This window comes from Henckelia pumila, chromosome 4 (genome assembly GCF_033568475.1).
Source record: "Henckelia pumila isolate YLH828 chromosome 4, ASM3356847v2, whole genome shotgun sequence".
Classification (NCBI taxonomy): domain Eukaryota; kingdom Viridiplantae; phylum Streptophyta; class Magnoliopsida; order Lamiales; family Gesneriaceae; genus Henckelia; species Henckelia pumila.
Window position 1 is genome coordinate 8,770,594 of NC_133123.1, and position 27,532 is coordinate 8,798,125.

General features: G+C 32.8%; 3 protein-coding genes across 7 annotated transcripts; all 3 read left to right on the plus strand.

Annotated features, from left to right (window-relative positions):
* The first annotated feature begins 2,822 nt into the window (after positions 1-2,822).
* LOC140865621 (casein kinase 1-like protein 10) lies at positions 2,823-8,585 on the plus strand. Of its 2 annotated transcripts, none has more exons than XM_073270308.1 (14): positions 2,823-3,508; positions 3,626-3,666; positions 4,018-4,087; positions 4,176-4,324; positions 4,405-4,500; positions 5,151-5,221; positions 5,859-5,920; positions 6,026-6,089; positions 6,179-6,263; positions 6,459-6,585; positions 6,660-6,733; positions 6,819-6,882; positions 7,769-7,893; positions 7,992-8,585. In XM_073270308.1, exons 1-14 carry the CDS (start codon positions 3,433-3,435, stop codon positions 8,268-8,270), a joined length of 1,383 nt encoding a protein of 460 aa, XP_073126409.1. In that variant the 5' UTR covers positions 2,823-3,432; the 3' UTR covers positions 8,271-8,585. The 2 variants fall into 2 exon arrangements, with proteins under 2 accessions (XP_073126409.1, XP_073126410.1); XM_073270309.1 differs by having other exon boundaries at positions 2,824-3,508; positions 6,822-6,882.
* Positions 8,586-13,130: 4,545 nt separating this feature from the next.
* LOC140863790 (uncharacterized) lies at positions 13,131-23,178 on the plus strand. 4 transcript variants are annotated; one of them, XM_073267455.1, is made up of 15 exons: positions 13,131-13,211; positions 13,311-13,401; positions 13,514-13,643; positions 14,395-14,574; positions 15,514-15,634; positions 15,718-15,757; positions 16,116-16,165; positions 16,239-16,294; positions 17,477-17,629; positions 17,755-17,972; positions 18,525-19,975; positions 20,251-21,180; positions 21,868-22,168; positions 22,719-22,784; positions 22,887-23,178. In XM_073267455.1, the coding sequence occupies exons 3-15, from the start codon at positions 13,585-13,587 to the stop codon at positions 22,952-22,954; spliced, it is 3,693 nt and encodes a 1,230-aa protein (XP_073123556.1). In that variant the 5' UTR covers positions 13,131-13,211; positions 13,311-13,401; positions 13,514-13,584; the 3' UTR covers positions 22,955-23,178. The 4 variants fall into 4 exon arrangements, with proteins under 4 accessions (XP_073123556.1, XP_073123555.1, XP_073123559.1 ...); XM_073267454.1 differs by lacking the exon at positions 13,131-13,211 and having other exon boundaries at positions 13,249-13,401; XM_073267456.1 differs by lacking the exon at positions 13,131-13,211 and having other exon boundaries at positions 13,250-13,401; positions 18,528-19,975.
* A 2,325-nt stretch (positions 23,179-25,503) lies between these two features.
* LOC140865932 (glycolipid transfer protein 1-like) lies at positions 25,504-27,199 on the plus strand. Its single transcript, XM_073270774.1, has 6 exons — positions 25,504-25,621; positions 26,118-26,173; positions 26,273-26,403; positions 26,503-26,638; positions 26,939-27,070; positions 27,164-27,199. The coding sequence occupies exons 1-6, from the start codon at positions 25,504-25,506 to the stop codon at positions 27,197-27,199; spliced, it is 609 nt and encodes a 202-aa protein (XP_073126875.1).
* Positions 27,200-27,532: the final 333 nt, after the last annotated feature.

A 27,532-nucleotide genomic window follows, 5' to 3' on the forward strand; every position in this document is an offset into this window, starting at 1 on the left:
CTTTTTTTTAAAAAAATTAAAATCATTTTCCAATTAAATACAAATAGTTTATCATATTATGTTCTAATCCAACATATTTTTTAAAAAAATATTTTGGCAGAAAATCATCTAACTTGTTCTGACTAAAATAATAATGTTATTTCTTCAGGGAAAAATAAAATAAAATCAAACTTATAATTTATATTTTTCCAAATTATTTCTTCAAAGTAAGAAATTAAATACTCGAGGTCTATAAACAAAAATTGAAAATGTCTCATCTCCAAAAAAATAAAAATAAAACTAAGAGAGTGAAAAAAAAGATTAGCGTACAAAAAAATGTCTGTCTAAAAAAGATTAGCGTACGAGAATCCCTCTGAATTCACTCAGTCTTGCGAGTTTCAGTTTGAGCTGAGCCATCAGATTTGACGTAAAGGTCGTAAATGGGCCCTATGACTCTGTACATTGCACGTGGGCTTACATGTCAGTGTCGGCCCATTTGTGTGGTATTATTCAACGTAAAAAAAACACACGACTTAGACTACGGAGATACTGCCACGCGGATGAATCGGAACCGTCAAAATTCTGTTGTCTGAGTTGACGTGGACCATACCACATGGGCTTGTCTTTTCTAAAGCTGTGAGCCTGTGAGGTTTTTTTTCTTTTCTTTTTTTTTTTACAAGAAACAAATGGAATTTTTAGGGTACATTTTCTCCGCTTGATTTTTAACATTTTAAATTTTAAGATTGAATATTGATATGATTAGGTTGGGAAAATTAAAGCAGATAGAATTATTTATTTTTTCCCTTGAAAAATGATATTCTAAATAATCTTCTTGGGCTTTGAGTTTCGACTTTTTTGTATTTATTTTTTTCGTTCCACTTATTTAGGTTATTTTTTTCATCGTCTCAAATACATAGTTTACTTTTCATATTCAATGTTATCTCTTATATTATTTTACAAATATACTTCAATTAAACTAATATCATCAACTACTTGTAATCTTCATTAAATAAAAATAAAATGAGAAATTGCTTTCTAAAATTTATTTTCTCAAAAACTTTTTAAATTTATATGAAAACACACCATTGTTTATATCAATGAGAGTATGAGACCTTTACTACAAAAAAATAAAAAATTCCTTACACAAGCAGTTTTTTTTTTTAAAAAAAAAACCTTTAAGAGCAGTTCTCAATCACTCCCAAACTTTTTACCAACGGTTAATTATGCAATCGATCATCTTGTTTGGCACTCCTACGGGAGTACTTATGTTCACATGTGGCATGATAAACTCAACAAATTAGTTAATTGAGTATTTAAGAATTGCGATTGTATTAGTTGTTTGTGAAATTATTATTTAATATGGACGATATTTTTGTGTGTAGTTAGTTTAATACATTAATATTGTTATAAGTTATAACTATATATAACACGTAGTTGCAAAAAGTAAAAATAAAATAAAAAATCTATATACACGTTCGTCTGTTTTCCAAAATTGTTGAATGGACGTGGGCTAGTAATCAGAGAGATAGGAAAAGTATGTCCAAACTCCAAAGGGAATTACGTTGGTCGACCCAAAATTATAACTGAAGCCCAAATCAATCAAGAATGGTATAGTGTTTGTTTATTAATCAACAAATTTATGGAGCACTTTTGGCCCATTGTCTCCTTGGTAGCCTGCATATCAGCATATGGAACATGAGGATTCGAGGAATATCATTTAAAGCTACTCGACAAGTGAAGACTATTTCATAGAATGTTTTGCTAAACTTATTAAAGGAGTGTTTGCAATCATTTAAAAATAATAATTGTTAGATTTTAGCTTAAAAAATCATTTTTGTTTGTTAAACTCAAATTATGTGTTAGCTTATGCTTAACTTATAAATTGAAATCCAAAAGCTAGTCATATGGTGATTATGATTCTCCAAAGTGATTTTAATAAAAATGTCAATGTCAAAATCACTTATTTATCAAACACTACCCAACTTTGATTTTTAGATTTTCACATTTTTTTTCAAACACTACCAACTTTTGATTTTTCTTAACTTTTTTATAATCTATAAATTTAATCATTTGTACAAAAGCATAATATTTTGCAAACACTCCCTATAATCATTTGTTTGATATTATAAGAGTTTTTTATTGTCAAAATTAGAATTTTATTTAAAAATAGTTTTAAAATTTTATCATAAATATGAACCTAGTATTATCAAAAAATAAAAAAATTATATTTTAATTTAGAAAAATTGATATTCTTTGAAATTTTCATTTTTTAAAAAATATTTAATATTTAATAAATAGAGGACATGACGGTGATTTATGAAAATATAGAAGACTATTTAGAAAAAAATAGAATTTTAAAATAAGACAGCTTAAGATGAAAGAATGTCAAAATTCATATATACAACTTACAAAAACTTAATACAACCAATATAAGACAAGTAACAATTACATTTTTTTATCTATAAATTAAATCAACGGATATTTCTTTTATAAAAAAGAAAAAACTAGTATACATTTTGCTACATTCAAATAAATATTGTTGGACATGACATGAATTCATATTAGTTTACTAGACTAGCCATAACATTTTGATTCATTTGGAGGGTAGCAGCCGAATCAAGTTAGGTAACACATATATAAAACAATATCTCCACTCAATCATAAATAAATTAAAATTCAACTATATGTCCCAAAAAGATAACTACTATAAAATTTTTGATTTCAATAGGATCTACAAATAATTATTCATGCAAAAAATCTAAATAAGAACAAAAGAAATATTGTTCAAATTTTTGTCCTAGACGTGGTCAAGTGGTCAACCCCCTTCTTCAAATGTTAGATTATTCCTGAACCAAATCCGCACTGAGGTTTTGCTCCCGTGGACTGCTGACATATATCTCCCCCTTTTCTTTTTTTTTGGCTCTTATGTAACATTACCTTCAATTTCTGTTTTCCCTTCACATACACGCAACGATTCATAGTTCAACCATTTTTTGTGCTTGAAAAGAATTGTTTTTGATTGACTTTTCATCCCAATGTACAGAATCGGGACCTGGGTTTTGTGTTTCTAACCCTCCTTTATCCAATTTGTTGACTTTTTCTAGGTCTATCCAATTACGCAGAGTTTCTTTTTGGATTTAAATCACTTTTACTTTTCCAAGCATCTCAAATAATATAACCCACATATTTAATTTCCCCCTAACTGTATGTATTGGGCAGATTTTAGGTTAACATTTTTCAAAATCAAACTTCTTTTTCCGTGTTGGAAATGTTTAGTTGATAGGTTTTTTTATACTGGAGAAGAACATCTTTTTGGCTTCCAGTAATTTTTTGTAATGGATCTGATGGTGTAAATTGAGAGCTCTGGATTTTGATTTATTAAAGTGTAAGATTCATATATAAGATCAAGAAGTATTGCTTTCCTGGTTTCAAATAATCTTTGGGAAATCAATTATGGATCATGTTGTTGGTGGAAAGTTCAAGCTTGGTAGAAAGATTGGTAGCGGATCTTTTGGAGAGCTTTATTTGGGTAATCGATTTTTGATTATCACTTTCTACTCTTAATTATATCTTCGAGTTTTTTCTTAAGGCGACAGTTGATTGAAAATATACACAAATTTTGCTCTTTTTTTTTTTTCCCTTTCAGGAGTAAATATACATACCGGAGAAGAAGTTGCTGTGAAGCTGGTGAGTAGCTTCTTATGTGATCTCTATTATTATGGTATATTTTTAAATCATTTCAAAAATTGAATCTGGAAACATTTAAATCCAAAGGGGATTGGATTTGGGGGAGCCTTTTATTTGATAGGATTAGGACTGCTGAGCTTTATTTAGTCTATAGTGACATGAAAATTGTGATTGGTGGATTTATTGTTCCTACTTAATCAATTGGGCATCAGTAATTTGATGTGCGTTAATGAGATTATGTACCTACTCTGTGAGTGACTCATGTCAAAATCGTGCCTTAGTTTTTACCTTTACTCGTACAGCTTCAGAAGTCTAGTGACTCATTCTCTTGAAACCTGCATCTCTTTTCAGGAATCTGTTAAAACTAAGCATCCTCAGCTTCATTATGAATCGAAGTTGTACATGCTCCTTCAGGGTGGAAGTGAGTAACATTGCTCAATTCTTTAGTTTTGATCTTGTTCAGACAACTTGAATGAGTTTCCTTAATGCTCTCGTTTTCTATTATGAAGCTGGAGTTCCTCACATAAAATGGTATGGAGTTGAAGGCGAATACAATGCCATGGCTATTGATCTTCTCGGGCCTAGCTTAGAAGATCTGTTCAATTATTGCAATAGAAAGCTCACATTGAAAACAGTTCTAATGCTTGCTGATCAGTTGGTAAGTGTGCCTCTATTGTGAACGATTTCTTTATGGTTTTTTTGATATCGCCTTTGCTAACTGTTATTTGTCTTTTGCAGATTAATCGAGTTGAATACATGCACTCTCGAGGTTTTCTTCACCGTGATATAAAGCCTGATAACTTCTTAATGGGCCTGGGACGCAAAGCAAATCAGGTATTCTCCCCTCGGTGTATTGTCTGTACCGTTGCTTGTTTATTAACAAATTTATATCTTGATTTTCCCTGAGCATCATTTGGCAACCTCTGGGGAATGCTATTAGCCTCAATGCCTCATTTACACATCTTACTGTGTATGGGACGATATTTTCAGGACTTTAGATTTGATTATCGATCTACTCTCGTGGAATGTTGTTAGTTTTTACAACACTTAAATGACCACTGCCTGAATGCTTACTGTCGAGGATGCCGAAATGAGACGAATGATGTTAATTGTGGTGTTTTATTTTTTTGTTTATAACCTTTATCTACTAAAACTATATATTTCCTTCCGTTACAGGTTTATATTTGATTGTTGACCAAAAGAAACTACCCTTTCATCTACTTGTTCTGTTATTTTTCTCATCAATTTATTTCATGCATTTGACAAATACCGCAAAAATGATATTTATGTTAATTGGAGTACGAGATATACACCCAAAGTTGTTCATTCTAATACTCAATCTGGTGTAGATTTGTTTCTTTGCCTCCAATTTAAACCAATCTGAGCAACCAGATGGATTGACATACTGAGATAGGTTTTGTTTCTCATCCTTGTTAAGTTCATCCAACACAACTTTAGGCTCACACTCCTCATTTTTGTTATAGGTATACATCATTGATTATGGGCTTGCGAAGAAGTACAGAGATCTTCAAACGCATAAGCATATACCTTACAGGTAGGGTCAATGACTCAATCGTCAACCTTTTTGGCACTTGTTTGTTTATATATTTTGAAAGTTGACGTGATGTGTAATTAAGTAATATTTGGGAATGATGAGTGAAAAATTGTAAAATAAAACAACGATTGTTTGAATGCTAAATGGAGAGTAAATTATGATTGCATAATGGTTATGTTTGGAGTAGTTGATTTGAAGTGTGAAATATTGATTTATTTGAAAACTTTGAAAAGAAAATTTCAAGCGGAGTTTTGAATTTAATGATGAAAATAAATTATTGAGTTGAATTGAACTCATATGAGCTTGAGAGCCTGCCCATATCATGTCACTTAACTCATCCTTCCACACTCCGAAGAGAAAATAAATTACTTTGTAAGAACTTTATGGTTGAAATTAATTTACATCCATTAATCATCTTTTAACCCAGCTTTTTCTACTGTGTAGTTATATCCTAATGAAGCATATCTTTTGCAAAATTCTTGTTTACGTTCGTGAGAGTATAATTTTTTATGTTTTATTTTTGCAGGTGTGTGAGGGTTAGGGTGCTTAACACTGTAGGGGGTTGGGAAAATTTGCATTTGTACAATTGGTAATATTGATTCCTTATATGCATAATTCAGCATGATCCTCTCTTCAGGGAAAATAAAAATCTCACAGGCACAGCTCGTTATGCTAGTGTAAACACCCATCTTGGACTTGGTAAGTGAAACTTAAAGTTTTAACTAATGATGGCTCAAGATGACTGTCTTGCTTTGTGATTTTTCTTCTCTCAACTGTTGTCGTGTCTCTGATTTCTTATTTCAGAACAAAGTAGAAGGGATGATTTAGAATGTCTTGGCTACGTCCTTATGTACTTCCTTAGAGGAAGGTTGATCACAAGTTCTTCACTTTTTATTTCTGTTTCATTCCATTTATTGCTGCATACATAACCTGCTAATTTTATATTTTTCATTGTAGTCTTCCCTGGCAAGGGTTAAAAGCTGGCACAAAGAAACAAAAATATGACAAAATTAGTGAGAAGAAGATGCTTACGCCCATAGAAGTATGGTAACTTACCAAAATTCTAGTGTGTATATGAAATTTAGCTAATGTATTAGTTATCTTGATTGAAAGTAAAATGAAAATGAAGTGGACTTAAAAGTTCGTTGGTGCTTTGCTGCTCCTTTTTTTTTTCCGTCTCGTCCCAGATGGTCGTACCTTGAACCGAATCTTTATTTTTTTTTTTGGCTTTTTGCAGGTGCTTTGTAAATCTTATCCATCAGAGTTTGTTTCATATTTTCATTATTGCCGATCCCTTCGGTTTGACGACAAGCCTGATTACTCATACTTGAAGAGACTTTTCAGAGACCTATTTATTCGAGAAGGTAAAAACCTTTGGGAATAATTGCAATAACATCAGTTTTTTCCCCCTATAAATTGATCACAATGACTGGTTCAGGTTATCAGTTTGATTATGTGTTTGATTGGACTATGTTGAAGACTCCACAGATTGGCTCCAGTTCTAGAGCACGAGTTAGTTACTTCATTACTTGTCGATCACACACCTGCTTTTGTTTCATTACAAACTACGCAACTTACATGCTTGTATTGTTGTCAGCAGCCGATGGGGAAGTTACCATTACATTTGGGACCATCAGTCGAAAGAGTAGAAAAAATTCCAGGTGTGATGGGGCATGATTATCTGATTTTTCTGTGCCCGTGCCCTAAAATCTGAATAAATGTAATTGTATGATAACCTAGCTAATCAAGATATTATTGTACTTAATATCGCATTGAAGAAGAATACATGGATTTGTGTTTTGAATGACTAATTTTTCCATCAGAATTTTAGCTGTTCCAATTGGGGCGTCTTTTTCGTTGTTATAACCCACAGCTGTATGCACAATGCACGTGAATACTATTACATGAGTGAACTGGGAATCCATGGGTAATCTACTGCTGACACATTGTATTTGATATTCGAATTCTGTCTGAATAGATTATAGGTTGGTTGTGATATTGATTCTTCCGTGAAATTTCATGGTGACGCAGGAGTGATTACATTGTCTTCTAATGAAAGCATGGAAAATAATTTAAAACCGAGACTTGTTTACTTAGTTTCATTATCTAGCAATCAAACTCTTTCCTGTGAAAATTTCATTTTCTTTGTCCTTGTTGGATTACATGCTACCAATTTCATGGATCTGATCATCCCTACTTTTTTTTTGGACAGTCATCCATACTGATCATAAGTTATGAATGTTTTGATCCATGCCCGGAATTCAGGAAATTACAATTTGAACAGTATTATTGATATAAATATTTTTGTAATTCCTTCCTTCCCCTTCCCGCTTGTTCTTGTTATTAAGTAGAAATAATTTTTTTACATGCAACGAGCACGACTGTCGGTCACAAATGTTTCTACATGATGAAAGTCATGCAGTTTGCTTTATTAATTTGTAGTTCAAGGATTTTGTGGAATGCAAATTTTTGTTTCGACTTAAACATAACCAGCTGTAGCTTATGACTGATGAATGCATCCTAAGACGTGTTATCTGGTGAGATCAGAGATTCGAGGCAAATCCTCTGGTGCTGCGGAAGCATTTGTTCGAGGGAATGGTTCAAATTCAGGCTTGCTGGGGGATCATTTGAGGCAAAGAACTTTGGAGGATGTACCATCATCTAAAGATGTGGTATACAACAGACTTTTTTTTTGTTTTATCACTACAACTGCTGTCGTATTTATTAAGTGACGATTTCATTCTCAATTACCCGGTTCTTGATTCTCCAGCATATCGACTCTGAAAGGGGTCATGTTTCTCGGACTGTTAGTACCTCAAAGAGGGCAGTGGTATCAAGCACCCGGCCAAGCTCCTCAGGAGATCCCAGTGACAATCGTAATGGACGGTTGGGAGCAGGTAGAGATCGTCTATCAACCACGCAAAGATTACTTCCTGGATTTGAGTCTAAATCATCTACGCTCACTCGGCCTCATCCCACTAGAGTTGTCCGTGATGATACTTTTCGTAGTTTTGATTTGCTGACAATTGGCTCGGGGAAAAAGAAATGATAGGACATCACAGCTTTACACAGTTTGATGTCCACACAAGAAACTAGAAAGCACTTGATGATCCGTGGGAGGTGTAAGCCATCGTCGTACCATGAGATCAAAGTGAGTGGATACTCTTTTACTGTTACTGGGTCGTTTTCATCCGGCTGCACTAAAAACCAATTATCGTATATGTTCTTTCATGTATTACATTGTATATTTGATATCAATATATCGTTGTAGTTAATCAAGTACCATCTTCTCAATTGTTTGATTGACTCTCGAGGATCCTCGATTCTTCTATAATGTCTCTGCAAGATTATGTTGTCTATTTCACTTTGTTTGCGAAGCATATGGTTCAGAATGTGCCTCAGGCGGAATACTGTTGAAATTTGCTATCATTTTGGAATTGTCGTGAAGAAAATAAAACGAGGATAATATACATATTCTCGGCCCATATCATCCTCGCCCCCTGCAGGGACGAGGAAACCGCACACGGAAGTTTTCGCGTGAGGTGATGTTGGGGGACCCGTGTGGTTCTCTATTTTTTTTTCTAAATTTTTGTTTAAAAAATTATGAACGTTGAACTGGTCGTTCCAGATCAATTATCAGTTAAATTTGACCTTTATAAAAAAATTTTTAAATTTAAAAAAATTTGAAAAACTGAAAAAAAAATAAATTTGTGTTTTACTCTTAATAAGTAATGTGTTATTTTTAATCATGTGTATTTTTTTAGTTGTACGTGTTTTTAATTTATTTATGTTATGTCTTTTAAAATTAAGTGTAAGTTTTTTTAAATTTAATTATGCGATGTAATTATGTGTAATTGATTTTTTTTCTCAATTATGTGAAATTTTACATTTTTTAAATTTTAAATATAAAATTGTTAAAAGAAATTTTAAAAAATTATTATTTCAACACCGTCAAATCGTTATAGGAATAAATTATAAATTTATTAATGTTAACATCATCATGCGATCAGGTTATAAATTCGTTACAATAACTTCACCACACCAACGTAAATGTTCTAGTTTTCAATTGCGGGGTTTCGTTTGTGGTGGTCGGCATATCAATAATGTATTTGTTATTACTTAGGTATTTAAATAAACTTTATTATAAGTTAGGGGAAGTTGATCTTTCATAATCCATGCAAGTTGGCAGAGAAAAGAGGCCAAAATATGTATAATGCTTATGTACAACAACTGGCACCTATACTATTACTCTGTCGGTATTCAAGGAACGATGCAATTTTTAATATAGTCATTTCATTTTCACATCTTTTCTCCCAAAAATACATTTCTATCAATATAATAATTATAATTTACTCAACTTTTCACTTATTCTAAAAAATATTGGATTAATATTTTATCCCATCTAATTTTAAAAGATCTAACTCTAATTACCATCTACATAAATATTGTTTCAGGCATAACCTCATAATATTTATGACACAAAATTTTATATGACTTGATTGGACACTATAAAACTGCTCCCTTTAAAGAATTGCACTAAATTCTAGTAATTACGGGGTAGAAAACTAATGCTTTCAAACATCGAGGAGCCGAATGCAAAAGTTGACTCTTTAATACAACATCTCCTCTAATGACCACAAAAATCATTATTAATCAGTATTTAGATTAGACCGTACAACCACCAAACTTGGATAATATTATCAAATTAAATTATTGATTTATAAATATAATAACAAATAATGATAAAGGGATTACCTACACATACAAACATAAACATATACATATATATATATATATATTTCTTCGCTAAAAAAATAAATAAATATTATCATATTTTTCATATCTGTCTTGCCCACATTTATATGTTTTCCACTTTTCACACGATCTTCCATATAATCATAATTTGCATATTAACTTTCAATTTTATCGAAGTAAACTTTATTATTAGACTTTTGTTTTATTATTATTCAAAGTAAACCCTAAAATTAATTTCAACAAACATTTTCTTTTGTTATTTCAGGGTTTTTTTTATTATTAATTTAAAAAAGTAAATAAATTTCAAAAGTACTTTAAACGAATCCTCCGTTGCAAAGAGCGGACGCTTTTATAAAATTATTATTTAGATAATCCTTTATATGTTATATAAATTTTGTAAAAGTTTGATTTATGTTTGGATCGATTTCGGTTTTTAAAATTTTTTAATAGTACTTTACGTCAACCCGATTTGAATATAATCTATTTAATATTTTTAACCATTACATTTTTATTTTTGTTTTTTTAATAATTTTTTTAGTTGGACATAAAATCCAAATTTAAAATTAAAATTTAGAATTTTTTAGAAACAAAATTATATATTAATAATAAATAAATAAATAATGATTTTATTACAAATTTATCAATTATAAAATTAATTTTTTTAAAAAAGCCCAAATATATATTCGAATTAACTCATCTATGTTTGTTAATAGAACTGAAAGACCTCCATAAATCCAAACAAATTAAAATGAACCAACAACTACCTAACAAACTATATAATTAAAAAAATAATATAAAATAAAAAATAAAAAAATATGTGTTAACCAATATTTTTATAAATATAAATGATCACAAATAAATTCCTTTAAATGGTTTAATTTTTTTAACTATTAAATTTTATTTTTGTTCTTTAGTTTTTTTAGTTGAACATCAAATCCGAAATTTAAAATTAAAATTTAGAATTTTTGAGAAACAAAATTCTATTAATAGTAAATAAATAATGATTTTATTAAAATATTTATCAATTATATAATTAATTAGAAAAGACCCGAATATATATTCGAATTAACTCATCTATGTTTGTTAATAGAATCGAAAGACCTCCATAAATCCAAACAAATTAAAATAAGCCAACAACTGCGCTAACCAACTTTGAAATTAAAAATATAATAAAAAATAAAAAAATATGTGTTAACCAATATTTTTATAAATATAACTTATCACAAATAAATTCATTTAATCGGTTTAATTCTTTTAACCATTAATTTTTGTAAAATTAATTATATAATTAATAAATATTTTTATAAAATTATTTATTTATTTATTATTGATATAGAATCTTGTTTCTCAAAAATTATAAATTTTAATTTTAAATTTTGGAATTAATTATATAATTAATAAATATTTTTATAAAATTATTATTTATTTATTATTGATATAGAATTTTGTTTGTCAAAAATTATAAATTTTAATTTTAAATTTCAGATTTGATGTTCAACTAAAAAAAATTATTAAAGAACAAAAAATAAAAATTTAACCGTTAAAAAAATTAAACCGATTAAATGAATTTATTTGTGATCATTTATATTTATAGAAATATTGGTTAACACAAAATTTTTATTATTATTTTATTTTATATTATATTTTTAATTATAAAGTTGATTAGCACATTTGTTGGTTTATTTATTTGTTTGAATTTATGGATGTCTTTCAGTTTTATTAACAAATCTAGAGGAGTTTATTCGAGTATATATTCGGGTCTTTTTATTTTTAAATTAATTATATAATTGATAAATATTTTTATAAAATCATTATTTATTTATTATTAATATAGAATTTTGTTTCTAAAAAATTCTAAATCTTAATTTTAAATTTCGGATTTGATGTCCAACTAAAAAAATTGTCAAGGAAACAAAAGTAAAAAAATTAATGGTTAAAAAAATTAAACCGAATATATTCAATTCGGGTTGACGCAAAATACTATTAAAAAATTTCTCAAACCGAGTTTGATCCGAGCATAAATCAAACTTTTACAACATTTATATAAAATATAAAAGATTAACTAAATAATGATTTTATAAAAATATTTATTAATTATATAATTAATTAAAAAACAAAAAAAAATGAAAAGAAAGTGACTTGGGGACTTGCAAAAAATTCAAGTCCCCAGCGTCCGCTGGTGCTGGCAGCGGAGGATTGCAGTTGTTTTAAGTATTTTTGAAATTTATATTTTTTTTAAGTTAATAATAAAAAAACCCGTTATTTCAACATCTACAAAATATTTATATTTTCCGAAATTTTATTAACGAGATCCCGAGAACAAACCAATAAAGTACTTTGAATGTCATCGTGCATAATACACATTAATGTAAAAGTCGATCGTGATAATTTTTTTTTTTTTTTTTTGGAATTAAATGTGTCTTTAGTAATTGGTCAAATGCAAAAGTTAATGGGGTTGTTGGCAGTTTGGTAGACCACGCTCATCTTTTTAAACAATAAAATTAATTATCTTAAATATATTTTATTTGAGCTAGCGTATCAACATTCTTTTCACACTCTTCATTTCTATTCAATATTTCTCTTGCTATCTCCTTCACCAATTTTCGATGGTCATAAATCTAAAGTCAGAAAGTCACCACTACTTTCTATAATGTAGTTTTTAAAATAAAATATTTAATGATTTTTAGGACAAAAAAACTATTCTACGATTCAAACTGTCACATCTTCGTATTTCTAATTTAATCATTTGAATGGGGACATCTTTTTTTCTTTTTTAAAATGTTATGATTGATAAAAGAACTTTCACAAATCACAGTGCTCTTCGAGATTATGAATCAATTTTGTAAAATATCGATTCACATGAAAAATTATAATTTTTGTCAAAAAATCTTACTTCTAATTGCAAATATTAATCTAGTTGACCCGTCTCTCGGATATAGATCCGTAATATCGTTTTACAAGATACTGTTATTAAATTTATCAAGATTTTATCAACGCTAAAAAATAAGTAGCGATGGTGGTATTTATATCACAAGAAAATGACAATATCAAAATTTATTAAATGCAAATTGGTCTGAAAAATATCAGGATTTCGTCTCAAATTTAGACGATGAGATATATCGGTGTGCAAGTTAATATGAAAAAATCAAGATCTCGTCTCAAATTTAGACACGGACGCACGCACGGATCATTGACAAGTGATCGGCCCCGTTGGGGATACAGTTGTGCCCAACTCGTACGAGCTACCCGTTAATTAATTTTTTTTCCATAAAATAGATAAAATTTCCAAACGATTACATAAATGTTCGAGCAATTTTGCCTTTTTCCCTGTCAGGAATCCGAAGTCCTTCGCACAAATTCACACTCACTTTCTCTCTCTCACACACGAACAATGCAAATGCAAGCAGCTTTACCAAAAAGCCTGTGTGAGTGCTTCTTCTTCTTCTCTTCTCTCACTTCAATCTATTCTACTTTTTTTTTTTTAATTTCCAATTTCCTGATGTTTTTCGCAGATTTATATGTTTTTTTGATTTGCAGGATTAATCTCTGTGTGAGATCTGAAGCATTGTTCTGTAAATCCCCTCGGAGCTCGTTTTATCGGCGCGACAATGAAGCCGAACGTTCAGCTTAGCTCGGCTGTTTTTCATCTCACCCCGACCAGAACTCGGTATGCATTTTGTTAATAACCACTAATTGTTGTTTTCACATGAATGAGGTTTTGTTTCGGTGTGTGCGCGTATTTTTGTAGTGATCTGGGGAATGATTGAGGATGACGTTGCGTTATTACACTAATTGATTTTGGCTGTTTATAGGATTTGTTTTGTCTGTTATTGTTTGGGAATTTTGGATTGCATAGCATGCATTGTGTGAAACTTTCGTCAGAGCTTCTTGGATATTGTGTAGAACTTAAATATACATGTAACGTTCATTTGTTCTTTAGTTGTTCGGGAAAACTCGATTTATCTTTTATGATAACCGGTGTGTACGTGATTTGATGGATTTGTAGTTGATGTTAACTGTTGATCAATCGAGATTATAATTAGATGCGGACAATAAAAGACTCTATTTATGGTAGGTGGACTCTGATCAGTTGTTTTTTCTCGAGTAAACAACTTTTCTATGGGGTTTGAGCCAGGGGTAGGGGGGAATGAGTTGGTTATAAAAATAATTTCAGTGTTTGGATTTAGCACTTTTTCTTAAAATGTTTTGTGATATGGAGAGATTTATGTTTTTTTGTTATACTCAGAATTTGACAATTTTTATCGTCACTTCGTTTTATGGTGTTAATAGACTCTGATACTTTTAGTAAACTAATGTTTAAAATGAGAAGAAAGAAACTGCAGTTGAAATCTGGTGACATTATGTAGGTTGATGTCTTGTTATTTATATATCTTGTGTTTGACCGGTTTCACCAACAGGTGTGATTTGATCATCATATCAAATGACAAAAAAGAAAAAATTGCTTCAGGATTGCTGAATCCGTTTCTCTCCCATCTCAAGACTGCCCAAGATCAAATATTGAAGGGTGGTTATTCAATTTTGCTTGAGCCGAAAAATGGCAGTGATGCAGCTTGGTTTACAAAAGCCACTCTTGAAAGGTTTGCGTAGGACACAATATTATATTAGTGTCTAGTTTTTCAGTCTCGCCACTTTTATACTGACGGTACACTCTTCTAAATAAGCTTTTGACTGCTATCTTTTAATACTTGCCTATTTGATGAAAAGTAATTGCAGTGAAACTCTTCCCGCATTCATGTGATTTAATTTTAGAACACTGACTTAAATGATAATTAATTATATTTTCTTTTCACTTATGAAATAGGGTTATTCATGACTTCCTTGGTGAGTCTGTTTGTGTGTGTTGATATTGATAGATATTTCATGCTCTGTGCTAAACAATAATTAAAGAATTCTTCTTGAAGTTTGGGACATTCTTTGCCTCACAGATAGAGATTGGACTTTGAATCTGTTGAAACTTTAATCTAAAACCCGAAGGTTAGATTTTAATTTGCTGCTGATGTTATCATGCCCGTCTCTCAAGTTTCCTCTAGAATCTTTTAGCGCTACGCACCAACCAGATAGATGTTAAAGAAAAAGAGGAAATTATGGCTAGTGGACTCATCCTGTGTTTTGTTTATAAAAGTACTCATCCCCTATGCATTAAAATATGTAGGATCGTGTCCTAATAATCTTTACTAGTATGAAGTTGTGGTAGCTAATGGTCACCTTATGCATTGGAAAGAAGACCAGAAATTTATGCCAAACTATTTGACCCCTTTAAAAATGTCGAATACCATTTGTCCCCTCAATATCTTATCACATTTGTCAGTGACGCATCTGGATTATGTCATGTATGCTAGGAGACCGACCAGTCCCTAGTGATAAGTGATCGATATTATTTATTTTTTATTGGTAGATTTCCTTGACTTGAAGAACCCCTTTAAAGAATGAGTAACTATGTACCAACTCTAAGGGCTTGCTACTATCTTTGTTTTCACATCTTTTGGGACATTATTGATGTATGCTATTTCACACAGGTTTGTTCGTTTTGTGAGCACGCCGGAAATCTTGGAACGTGTGCACACGTTAGAAACTGAGCTCTTACAGATCGAGGAGGCAATCATCTCTCAGAGTTGCAACGATATAGGGCAAACCATCGTAAACTACTGATCAATGAAATGATTTCTCTACATTCATTGGACACCAACTGATTTAACTCTATTATTTATTTGTTTTGAAAGGTGGAAGATCATCAAGAAAAACCTATGAGAGGATCTGAAGGTATCTTAGAAGACAATATTATCCATGTTTACTAAGATGGGTCATTTTGTATCATTGCATGCTTTCTGGTGAACAAGGTCTTGGCTATGTATTTTAACTATAAGCTTATTCTCTTCTGTTGGTTTTTTATCTGTTATGCCTGTCCATTTTTTAGTTACATGAAACTGTAGAAGCAACATAAATTAGAATTACCTTGTTGATTACAACAGTCCCTCCTTGGTGCTGATGATTGGTATACATATATCCTTTGGATGATGAATGTCTGTATTTACAAGTGGTTGCTGCTTGAGAAATGGATTTATATCTAACAAATGGAGAAACGTAACATTTACTCTTTGCACTCTCAAATAACATACAGGAAACAAATCTGTACATGATAACGAGGAGAAAGCAATTGTTCTTTACAAGGTGACTGAGAACTCTGCCAGCTCTTCCTTCAATCTATCAATTACCTGCTTTCACACTTTCGTTTTTCTGACAGCCCGAGGCACCACTTCCTGAAGCCGATGGCTCATGCTCGCAGGAGGGAAATTCTAAGTATGTACTTCAATGAATGCACCATAGGATATTCCTTGCAATGCGACTGTTTCATAATTTTTTGTTTGTGCGTGACTGTTAGCCCATTTCATGGATTAAGCTTTAACAGGCTTGAGGTTGTGTCAATCTTAACATGGCACGTGAGGCTTACAATAATGAAACTGAGTACTGAGGTGCAATGGATATATTATACTTCCACTCAAAAGTTCTGCTTCGTGATACTTAAGTTTGTGGCATCATTCTTTAAAGTTTTGAATGGTTTTCAATTCCATCTTGACATTTGCAATCCTATGTTGGCACCTGATAAAAAAAAAATTTATATGTGTTTTTCTTCTATCTGAATACTTTAACATTCAAAATTTGTGTCTGCCATTTTTTGTGCCAAAAGATAGTGGTCCATTATGAAACAGAGTGGAGGGAATCTGATTTTAGTACCTCGGGTTTATAGTTCGAGCATTTACGTCTTCAAAACAAATGCATTGTGTTTTCATGGAATTTTGAGTAGCACTAGAACATGGTAAAATTATGAAATGGCCAATCTGAAATATATCTTCTCATGAATCTTCACGTTCACACACCTAAATGAGTGAAAAGAAAAAGAAAGAAAAAGGCAGGGAAAGGATCTTCTTTCTAGTTTGATTGCATACATTTTTTGGCTTTGTTTTATTGGATTCATGCCTGCCTTTTTAAGAATTTTATAGTAGTTAAAATTTCTGAAAAGCCGTAGGTTCTTGGTTCAAAAATTAATGTTTGATGGAAATTGCTCATATACTCCTATCAACTATAGGTCAGTTGATAAGCAGATTATTCATCCTTTTTAATGTCTCTTTGCAAAATTGTAAACGTCTACACCACTGTGATTGGAGATATAGGAAAGAATATACGTCATTATTTTATGGAAATGATATACTTAACCATATTGATTTCTTGCTATGTTCCACTTTACATGTTATCTGCCATCTTTGGAAAAATCACAATAAAATGAATTTATTGGGGATTTTTGGCGAGTAGAAATATTCAATGAATTTGACTCGCACGTACTATAAGTCTATGGCCAATGTGAGTGCTATGACCTTTGATTTGTTGAACTTATTAAAGCTAGTAGATCATGTTTAGATGAGAAATGAGATGAATGAAAATGTGTTGAGATATCCTGATTGTCACCTTTTCCTATTGAATTAGAGTTCAGCTTTTGAAAATCCTTGAAACGCGCAAAATAGTGCTAAAAAAAGAACAAGGTATGGCATTTGCTCGTGCTGTGGCAGCTGGTTTTGATATCGATCATGTGGTGCCACTTGTATCATTTTCTGAGAGCTTTGGGGCCACGCGATTACTGTAAGCACCTTCCTTCTTCTACCTTCTCCTGATAAGTATGTAAAAGATTAGCATTGATCCATAAATACCCAGACACTTCTGTATTCTTGATATTTTCTTTGAACTGGGCTATATCCATGTGACAGAGAAGCATGCTCAAGATTCATAAATCTTTGGAAGAGTAAACATGAAACCGGGCAATGGCTTGAACTTGAAGCATCAGAGGTGTTGTCCACTCGATCAGAGTTTTCTGCAATGAATGCATCTGGTATTTTTTTGTCTGGCACAACTGACAAACATGATGAGACAAACCATGAGCTGGCTACAGAGAGTAATGGGAAATTAGGCTCGACCAATAATGCAGGTAAAGATTAAGTCTTTGTGAGGTGTTACACAAAAATTTCCGGTGAAAAGAACAAACTATCTGTATCTGTTTGGCTTAAATTTGATTTCTTTGTTGATTCATCATTTTTCATTTTTGTCATATATCTGTGGATGACCTGGATGCAGGGTATATCATAGGCACTCTTATGTATTCTGTGATCTGAAGAAGGAAATTGGTGGAAATTTTAAATTTGAAGAAAATTGATTTCAAACTTCAAAAATATCGTGTTTCATTGAAAGCATCAAGAAAATAGAGGGATAATTATAGCATTAGCAAGTATCTCTAATCATGCTGGAGCCAGCACTCAACTAATTTTATTCTATTCACACCAAAAGAAATACAATCGTAGTGGTTTCCTCCATGGAATTCAAGTTTCAAACATAGCCTCAGTACGTCAGGAGTCAACTAGAAAAGAAGCAAGCTTCATAGAGTCTTAGTGTGATCATGGTTTTTTTTTTTCCAAGCTTGTTTGTGAACAAACGTGAATCCATTGAGGATCATAGATATGTAATGTTTATTCCCTTGCTCCAGCAGATAACTCAGCTCCAAATGGTCAACAAGAATATTTTCAGGGACAGTTTCCTCATCTAGTGTTTCCATCGTGGCCTATGAATAATCCCCCTGGTGCCCAACCAGTATTTCCTGCATACCCTGTTCAAGGAATGCCATACTATCCAACTTATGCAGGCAATGGCCCATTTTTTCAGCCACCTCATTGGCCCATGGAGCACGCCTCATCAAATTTTGGTCATCAGTCAGGGCATAAAAAACGCCCCAGTGATGGTAGGGATAATATTACCGGTTCAGAAATGTCAGATATTGAGAGAAATAGATCACTGGATGATATGGAGATGAGTTCAGATTTTCCAGAGAGTCGTAAAGTGCATAGAAAAGGTGGAGGATCTAATAAAAAACAATCTGGCATGGTTGTTATACGAAATATTAATTATATTACTTCGAAAGAGAAGAAATCTGGCAATGAATCAAACTCAGATTCAGATTCTGACACTGACGGAGAATATCAAATTTCTAAGGTTGATGGTCTTGAGAAGATCCATCAAAATAGTAACAGACCTTTGAGAAATAAGGGAAGCCATGTGAATTCTTTGGATAATTTGAGTTTCAACAACGTGGTCTCTAATTTTGGAAAAGATGCTGACGATACACACTGGCAGGCTTTTCAGAACTGTTTACTCCGGGAAGGTGATGAGCATGATAGTGCTGACAATAAGGGAATGTTAGCCATGGAAAATAATGCAAAAAGACGGGCAAACACAATGGTTGCTGATCCACTGGTTCATGGTTCACTGGAGCGAGGTGCAATACAAGATGCTAAGTTTAATGGCACTCATAAAATTGATGAACGTACATTCCCTAGGTCCAGGGGTTCAGATGATTTTATTATTGGCAGTCGACAGAACCAACAAAAATTTGGAAATTCATTGGGTGCACTAGATGTGAATGGTTTTGAGGGTGCCACCTATCAAATGGATGGAGAATCTTCTCACGGAATGACTGATGAATCTTTGATTGTACCATTTCGGACAATGTCAATAGATCAAGTTGGAGGCAGGGATAGATCTGCTATTGATATGGGTTCTGAGATTCCGTCAGCACGTCAAAATTTGGATGTTAGGAATGTAGTCAATTATGAACCTGATGGTTTAAGCTTAATGCCGGAACGTGGAACCGAGAAGAGGTCAATTGGATATGACCTTACTCAGGACTATGAAATGCAGGTCTGTGCTGAGAGTTCTCGAGAAAAAGGGAAAAAAGAAGTTGCGGACCCGAAGGGAGTATTACGGAAGTTGGATAAGGATAAGAGATTGAAGGTCAACTTGGATCCTTTGAGTAAGCAAAGAACTGGAGGTCCAATAAGGAAAGGCAAATCTTCAAAGATGAGTCCTTTAGAAGATGCCCGTGCCCGTGCTGAGAAGCTGAGATCCTATAAAGCTGATTTGCAGAAAATGAAAAAAGAGAAGGTATATGGTATTATTTTATTTGCTTTACATTCTTAAATGTTACTTGCTTGACTAGACTAATCGAAACTTACCGAAGTGAGTGGCATGTTCTTATCGCTAATACAGTGGAATGATACTAATCATCAATAGGATGTTGGGCCTACCTATGTCTTCTTCCAATTTCTCATTACTTGATGATAATATATACATGTTTGGAGACCATGTTTGATCTGCCGCTATGTTGTATGACATTCTTGATAGGCTTTGTCTATATTCTAATGGTCAACTGTTTACAGGAAGAGGCTGAGATGAAGAGAATTGAAGCTTTAAAGCAGGAGAGGCAAAAGAGAATTGCGTCGAGGGGCAGTTCCAACACCACTTCTGCAAAACCACCCTCGCTCTCTCCTCAAATAAAACAATTGCCAACGAAGCTTTCTCCAGCCACTAATAAAGGATCTAAGTTCAGTGATTCTGAGCCTGGGTCCTCATCACCCTTGCAGAGATCAAAGATTAGAACTTCAGTTGGAGCGAGTGTGCCACCCAAAGCTTCCAAATCCAGTAAACTAAACGAGGGGAGTCACGCGGGAGCTAATAGATTGACTAGATCCTCATCTTCATTATCTGAACCGAAAAGAGATAGTCACGGTGTTACACCTGATTCTAAGGCCTCCATGGCGCGGATTAGGAGGTTATCAGAGCCTAAAACAATCACCAACCCTCCTGTTATGTTGACGAAGGCACGAAGTGCTGAATCAGTATCAAAGAGGAAGTTGTCTGAGGGGGCTGAGAGGAATAAAATATCTGCTATCATAAACCTAGACAGAAGTAAAGCTGCGATGCTGCCTGAATTGAAGATTAAAACACCAAAAACGCTTCTAAATTCAGGTGAGAATGGTTCGACTGTAAAAGGCAAACAGAAGGTGAATGAAATAAATCCTTCTACAAATGCTGAAGTAAATGTGAAAATCTCAAATAGATTACATCAGATTGATATTGATGACAATCCGATAGTTGAGAAAACCGTTGTCATGCTTGAATATGAGAAAACATTGCATCCATCAGAAGGAAAGTTGGAGATGGGAAATAAGCATTATAATGACCGTGACACAGGAGAGAAAAGTAGTGTGATGTCCAACTCAGCTGATGCGCATACTCCACCTCCAGTGAGCCGTGTTGATAACCATTTCTTACCTTCTCAACTCCAGAAGCAATCAGATTCTAATGAGGTGTGATATGTAAAATTAATAATTTCTGGTATGTCTACCTTAGGAATAAAGAATGTGTTTCTGCTTCCATTTAGGTTTTGGCATATCGAAATTCAGAAATGAAAAAGATACAAGCATTCCATCTGTGAGCCAATGTTAATGGGTGTTTAATGAACCCCTTTAGCTCGTTTCACAGGATTGGTTTGCCATGATGCATTTATAATGCTCTGCAAGGTGTCGGTATAATTAGTGTGCACCTTCTTGTATGGTCTGCAATGGATACTCTATCAATTGCTTTTGCAATTGCCAACCATTTCTTACCTTCTCAACTCCAAAAGCAATCAGATTCTAATGAGTTGCAGTAAAATTGATAATTTATTGTATGTCTACCTTAGGAATAGAGAATATATTCCACTTTTCTGCTTCCATTTAGGTTTTGGCAGATCAAAATTCAGAAGTGAAAGATACAAGCATTCCATCTGTGAGCCAATGTTAATGGGTGTTTAATGAACCCCTTTAGCTCGTTTCAAAGGATTGATTCGCCATGCTGCATTTATAATGCTCTGAGTGTGCACCTTCTTCTATAGTATGCAATTGATACTCTTATTCCTTTAAATGCTGATTATGATATTCAAACTTGATAATTTATTGTCCTGGTCCATAAAACATTTTTAATAAGATCCTGATGTAGCTTCCTGTGGTTACCAGGTTAAGGGATCTTATTCGGACTACAGCAAAGCACATGTGGCAAGCTCAAAACTAGAGAAAAGAGTTGAAGGAACTGTCAGAACAAATGTACCTGATGTTAAAACTGACCAAGTGGACAAAAATTCTGGGACGTCAGAGAAGACGCCTGTCAAGGAATCAAAGGGTTTCAAGAGACTTCTGAAATTTGGAAAGAAGAATCACCCTTCATTGTCAGTGGATCAAAGTGTTGATTCAGATTGTATTAGCGTTGATGGCGCTGAGCATGATGATAATGCGAGGAATCCTGCATCATCAAGTGAAGGTGAAGCCATTTCTCTATCTTAAAAACTCCTCAGACATGCCTGCTCACAAAATTACTTGTATACATTTATCATAAGGTAAGAATGGTAGAAGTAATAAACACTCATCATTAAGCATTTATTGTGCCAACTTGTCTTTACCAACTTCTTTGTCATTGCCATTCCATGTAGCAAAAATAGAGATCATCCAAATTTCTCGCCTTTACCGTTTAAGTCAAGATGGGCGTATTCAACTATTCATTGTATCTAAACTATGTGCATCTTAATTCCATTAACGGGTCTCAGACTAATAATGGACAACGACAATCTGATAATAATGGACAACGAGTAATAAATTACTTATCCTTGGTACATGGTACATGATTGGAAGGCTCGGAAACATTTCTCAATCTTGAGTTTGTGTTGTATGATCAAAGGGTGGTATTATGTGCATGGGCACAATCTTTTTTGTGCTCACTAATGTCGATGAACAGCTATTAACATAAATCCACCATCTTGCTGATGTTATCTTTATCTTTTTCTGGTACGTCCATGTTTGGGTGTTTTTTTCAGTTCTCACTTTGAAGAATCTCATCTCACAAGATGAAATTTCGACTGCTGGCAATGCTTCACAAAAATGTACGTTCTTTGGCATACAATGTTAATGCCTTTGTTGCTCTTCTATTTTGATTTCCAAGGCTATATTAAGTTGTTTGCCCCTGATCTCCGTTTTTCTTACAGCTTCTCGCCATTTCTCTTTATTGTCACCTTTTTGGAGCAAAACAAGTGAAAAGAAGCAAGCATCATAGAGTCTTGGTGTTTTTGGATGCGTTGTGTGACAAATCATGGTGAATTTTGCATTCAATCTAAGCTTCCTGTAACATAAGTCTTAAAGTACTTGCAGTATTTTGCTTTGGAGATTGAAAATACATCATATTTGTCGCTTGCTTGAAGATATAAAGTTCTCGATTCTTGTAAAGGCTCCCGAGATTATTTACTCTTCTTTTCTGAGGTGCAATAGTAAACATTGACGATAGTTTAAAAAACCAGACTTAAAGAAGGATTAGCACCCCTCTGTTTTTACTGTTCTTCTAACGCATACCTAGAGGGCCGCGGCCATGGCAAATCTTCTAAAAATAGTCCCTTGAGATTTATCCTGGTTAAACAACCTCCTCCAAATACTCTGTACTCGGCCGCTTCCCGAAGGTTTTCTTACCATTTGATGCCAATGATGAGGTTCAAAATCTGTGTATTATTTTAGTTAAAGTTTTCCAATAATTTGAGTTGAAAAATTAACATGTTATCTTTGTCTTTTAGTGTCAAACGATATCTAATATAAGGAGGTCACATTTTTCCATTTCACTCTTCAGCTCCTACCAAAAAATTTGTTAATTTTTTGCTCAAAAAGTTTGTGCCACGATAAATTTTGTAATAGAAATTTCGCTCAGCTCGTTTACTGGGGTCTGGGGGTCTTAACTTCGTTATGTAAAATTTACTTCTTCAAAGATCTTAGAGTAACGATATAACATATAATGCAGATTCAGCACCAATTTTAAGAGACAATTAGAAATGAGCCGTGCCTATAATAGTTTGGTAGAGTTCTTGCAAGGCAAAGTTGTGAATTTGTTTTTGGGTTTTTGGTTAAAGTTGAATTTAGCATTAGTTTTAAATAACTAAACTCCTACTAAATAATTTCTTACTGAATTAATGTTGTTGATATCCTATTCTTTTCTTTCAGTATTTTATTTGCATTTATTTCTTCGTTATTTCCCATTGATGTCTCCTATGAGGCTATGACTGAAGTTAAACATGTTCTAATCATTTAAAAGTTTACATATTGGTGTTATCGTTCATCACTGATGTCCCAATATTTTGATGCTTTCCATTATATGCTTATTATTTTAAAATTCAATTAATGTTTATTTAATTATTATGTAATTGAAAAAGAGGAAAAAACCCAAATTGGTTCTATAAGTTGTCATATTTTCTATTTTCGTCCTTTAATCTATCGAAGTTGAGTCTTAATCCTATAACTTTGTTTTTTTTTTTTAATCTTATTTTATCGGAGTGATGAAGTGAAGCCAAAAACTGTTGATGTAATATTGAAATTAGCTTACATATTCAATGTCAGGTCAGTATTATGGTGAAATATGATTAAAAACATAACAAAATTACATTAGTAAAACTCAACATTGATAAGTTAAAGAACATAAAATACAAAAAAACTTATAGAATTAAAATGACTACTTGATTTTTTTTTTTTAAAAAAGACTATTTTTGTCTTGAAATTGAGGCAAACTTATAATGGTTTAATAAAAAAAAACATATGCAATCTTTTAAATGTAATATCGGCTTTAAAAACAAATGTTCATTAATAAACCGTGGACATAAATTCGGGGTGAGATACCAAATCAAAACACGACTTTTTGGGATATTGTACCAAAATTTTTTCGATATATAGACATTTTTTTGGCATATCAATATTTTTCGGTATCTGTACGGTATCAATATGAATTATATCAATACCAAAATTTTGAAATTTTGATATCGATACCGATATGAATTTTTTTCATACTAATATTTTTGATACAACATACAGAGAACCCACCCCACACATAATAAAACAAAAAAACCGCCCCTAAGGGAGTGTACAAGTTGGTGGAGTAGGTGAAACCTTGGCCAGATCTGGGTCAGGAGTTCGATTTTCCCTACCAACACCTTCTTGGACTAGCCTGTCACACAGGGCTTGCCTAATATGGTTTACCTGGCTAACCCAGTTTGCATGCTATTGCGTTAGTTCGGGGGTTTACCCAGTGTACACCGAAAATAGCGGCCGCGAGTTCTCACGTCACAAAAAAAAAAAAAACAAAAAACAAAAAAACCCACGAAAATGTCGCAACAGGGATTTGAAGCTCAGTTAAACGTGGCGACGACTATTTCATATTCCATGCACGTCTAATTTTTCTTAATCAATAAATAAAAATATTTACTTCTTATAATTAAAGTGTCGAATTCTTTCTCCTTTGCACTTTCTGGATCCAATTCTGCGCGCGTTTTAATCCAAGGTTTGCCGTCGCCATCTGCATGTTTATTTACTTACGGCCTCCTACTTATTATGCATGTCTCAATGTGATTTATTGTTAATTATCTTGATTTTTTTGCTGCATATATGATTTTCCCATTTATCATATGTTGATTTTATCGATTTTTTTTTTTGGTATAATTCAGATTTAGATTATTATGGCTTCAGTGTGCATCTGCCTTGTTTCACAATTTTCTTGAAACTGTGTAATTTGGACGATATTTTAGTTAAATGTTTCACGATGAATTTGTATTGCATTGTCAGAAAAGTTCTGCTATGGCGGAGAATGTTTTTAGTCCTTGTTTGGAAGGAATTCAGCATGTGAAATGTGAACAAGGAGATATGCTCACCATGCCATTCTTGGATTTGTGCAAACTCATATTGCCTATTCTAGGTAATTTGTCCGTAACTTAACATCACATTTCAATAACTTGGATAAATTCAGACCAGCAATTTTGGTGGGGTGTGCTTCGAAGTGTATATATGTGCAAAGATTTGAATTTTCAAGAAGGTAAAAAACTTTATAATTACTTTGAAAGTTTTGAGTTTTTCAATTGGTGAAATGTGATTATCCTGTTAAATCTATATTATATCTGTTAAATCTATATTATATCTGTGATGTATGAAGAAACAGTAGGTCCCCGACGGATTCCATATAGGATCCATTTTGATCTAACCGACCCGTCAAATGAAAAGTTAAGTGTAAATATACGTTCACGTTGTGGTTAAAGAAGACGTTGCTGCAGTAATACTTGCTTAGTGTGACATGCTTTCTTGTTTTCGTTTTCGTTTTCGTTCTGTTTTGTTTTGTTTTGTTTTGTTTTGTTTTGTTTTGTTTTTTTCAATTTTGTCATTTTTTCCGTTTTCACTCGATGCTTCCTCTGTTTTAGACAAATTTGGAGCAGCAATGATTGTGGTAAAATCCGATATCAGTGGCAACATAACAGTAAGATTTTATCTATGCTTGATATATTCTTGTAGGTTAAGTTGATGTCAATTTTTGTTGGATGCCAAGGCTGATGTTATCTATTCATTAACATTTCAGAGGTTGGAATCTAAGTACAATTCGAATCCCTCGCGATTCAAATACTTGTACAGCTTGGTGCAAGACGAGGTCGAGATAAAAACTGCTAAATCATCATCTAGTTGTACCAATGGGCTTCTTTGGTTAACAAGGTGATCTTAGCTTCGTCGCTCTGTTGATACCCGGATTTAGGCAAAGTTGATTGTGAATGCTTTGTTGTTACGATGCCAACGATTTTTCTTATGCTTCAGGGCAATGGATTTCGTGGTCCAACTGTTCCATAATCTTGTGGATCATCAAGATTGGTCAATGTCGCAAGTTTGTAACGATTCATACAGCAAGACATTGAAGAAATGGCATGGTTGGCTTGCTAGTTCAAGTTTTATGGTAATGAAATTGCTTCATGCACAACTTTTTTTTTTTTTTTTTTTACTTAATGGATTGATGGACTCGCACTGTGGAACTATTGAATTCAATAATTTTTGTATTTCTAAAACTTTTTTCTGAAATAATCATCAGCACTTCAACAAAAAAATTGTTGAAGGCTGGAATGATCACTACAATTAAGTATTCTTGTGAACCATGTGTGTCTGTACTTCTGTAACGAGTATTATTTTTTCGTGTTATCGCTATTTTTTTGTGGCGGCTGTCAAAATAAATTTCTCGTTTATGCAATGGGAAATAAAGGTGGCTATTAAGCTGGCACCAGATAGGAAGAAATTCATGGAGGTGTTGGGCAATGAAGGCGATATCCAGGGCGATATGCAGAAGTTCTGCACAAATTTCTCACCAATTCTTGCTCAGATTCACAAGTTTTTGGTACGATGCAAACTTCGGATTGATTTTAAGCTTTTGGAACTGTTTATTTTGTGCATACAATATCATGCATGATGCAAACAATTTTGGATGCAGGCAAGCGTCGGATTGGACAATATGAAAGCTTCATGATGTAGTAGTTATGTTGGTTTGTGTTTCCATTTTCAAGAAGCTTTTATCTGTTATACGTTTTCATCTTTACTACCCCTTGCATGTTTCTGTGTATCGAACTATCCGAAATTAGCTCGTTCGCGGCTTTTGTCCATTTTCCTGCATATCTCACAGTATCATGATTTTATAAGAAATTTTTTGTCACAACACATACATGAAACATGGATGCGTATGCACTCCTATGTACGTTTAATTATGGGAAAATTGATTTTTTTGGTCCTGCATATTTGACACTTTGCGATTTCAATTTTTTTATATTTTCAGATTTCAGTTTTAGTCCACTATCTTAATTTT

Bases quoted from the DNA above. Each gene is read 5' to 3' on its own strand.
- LOC140865621 (XM_073270308.1), top strand. From the start codon at position 3,433: ATGGATCATGTTGTTGGTGGAAAGTTCAAGCTTGGTAGAAAGATTGGT. The intron at 4,501-5,150 runs GTATTCTCCCCT...TTTTTGTTATAG, and splicing joins TGGGACGCAAAGCAAATCAG to GTATACATCATTGATTATGG. The intron at 7,894-7,991 runs GTATACAACAGA...TTGATTCTCCAG, and splicing joins TACCATCATCTAAAGATGTG to CATATCGACTCTGAAAGGGG.
- LOC140863790 (XM_073267455.1), top strand. From the start codon at position 13,585: ATGAAGCCGAACGTTCAGCTTAGCTCGGCTGTTTTTCATCTCACCCCG. The intron at 17,973-18,524 runs GTAAAGATTAAG...CCCTTGCTCCAG, and splicing joins AGGCTCGACCAATAATGCAG to CAGATAACTCAGCTCCAAAT. The intron at 22,169-22,718 runs GTGAAGCCATTT...TGTTTTTTTCAG, and splicing joins TCCTGCATCATCAAGTGAAG to TTCTCACTTTGAAGAATCTC.
- LOC140865932 (XM_073270774.1), top strand. From the start codon at position 25,504: ATGGCGGAGAATGTTTTTAGTCCTTGTTTGGAAGGAATTCAGCATGTG. The intron at 26,639-26,938 runs GTAATGAAATTG...TGGGAAATAAAG, and splicing joins TTGCTAGTTCAAGTTTTATG to GTGGCTATTAAGCTGGCACC. The intron at 27,071-27,163 runs GTACGATGCAAA...TTTTGGATGCAG, and splicing joins CTCAGATTCACAAGTTTTTG to GCAAGCGTCGGATTGGACAA.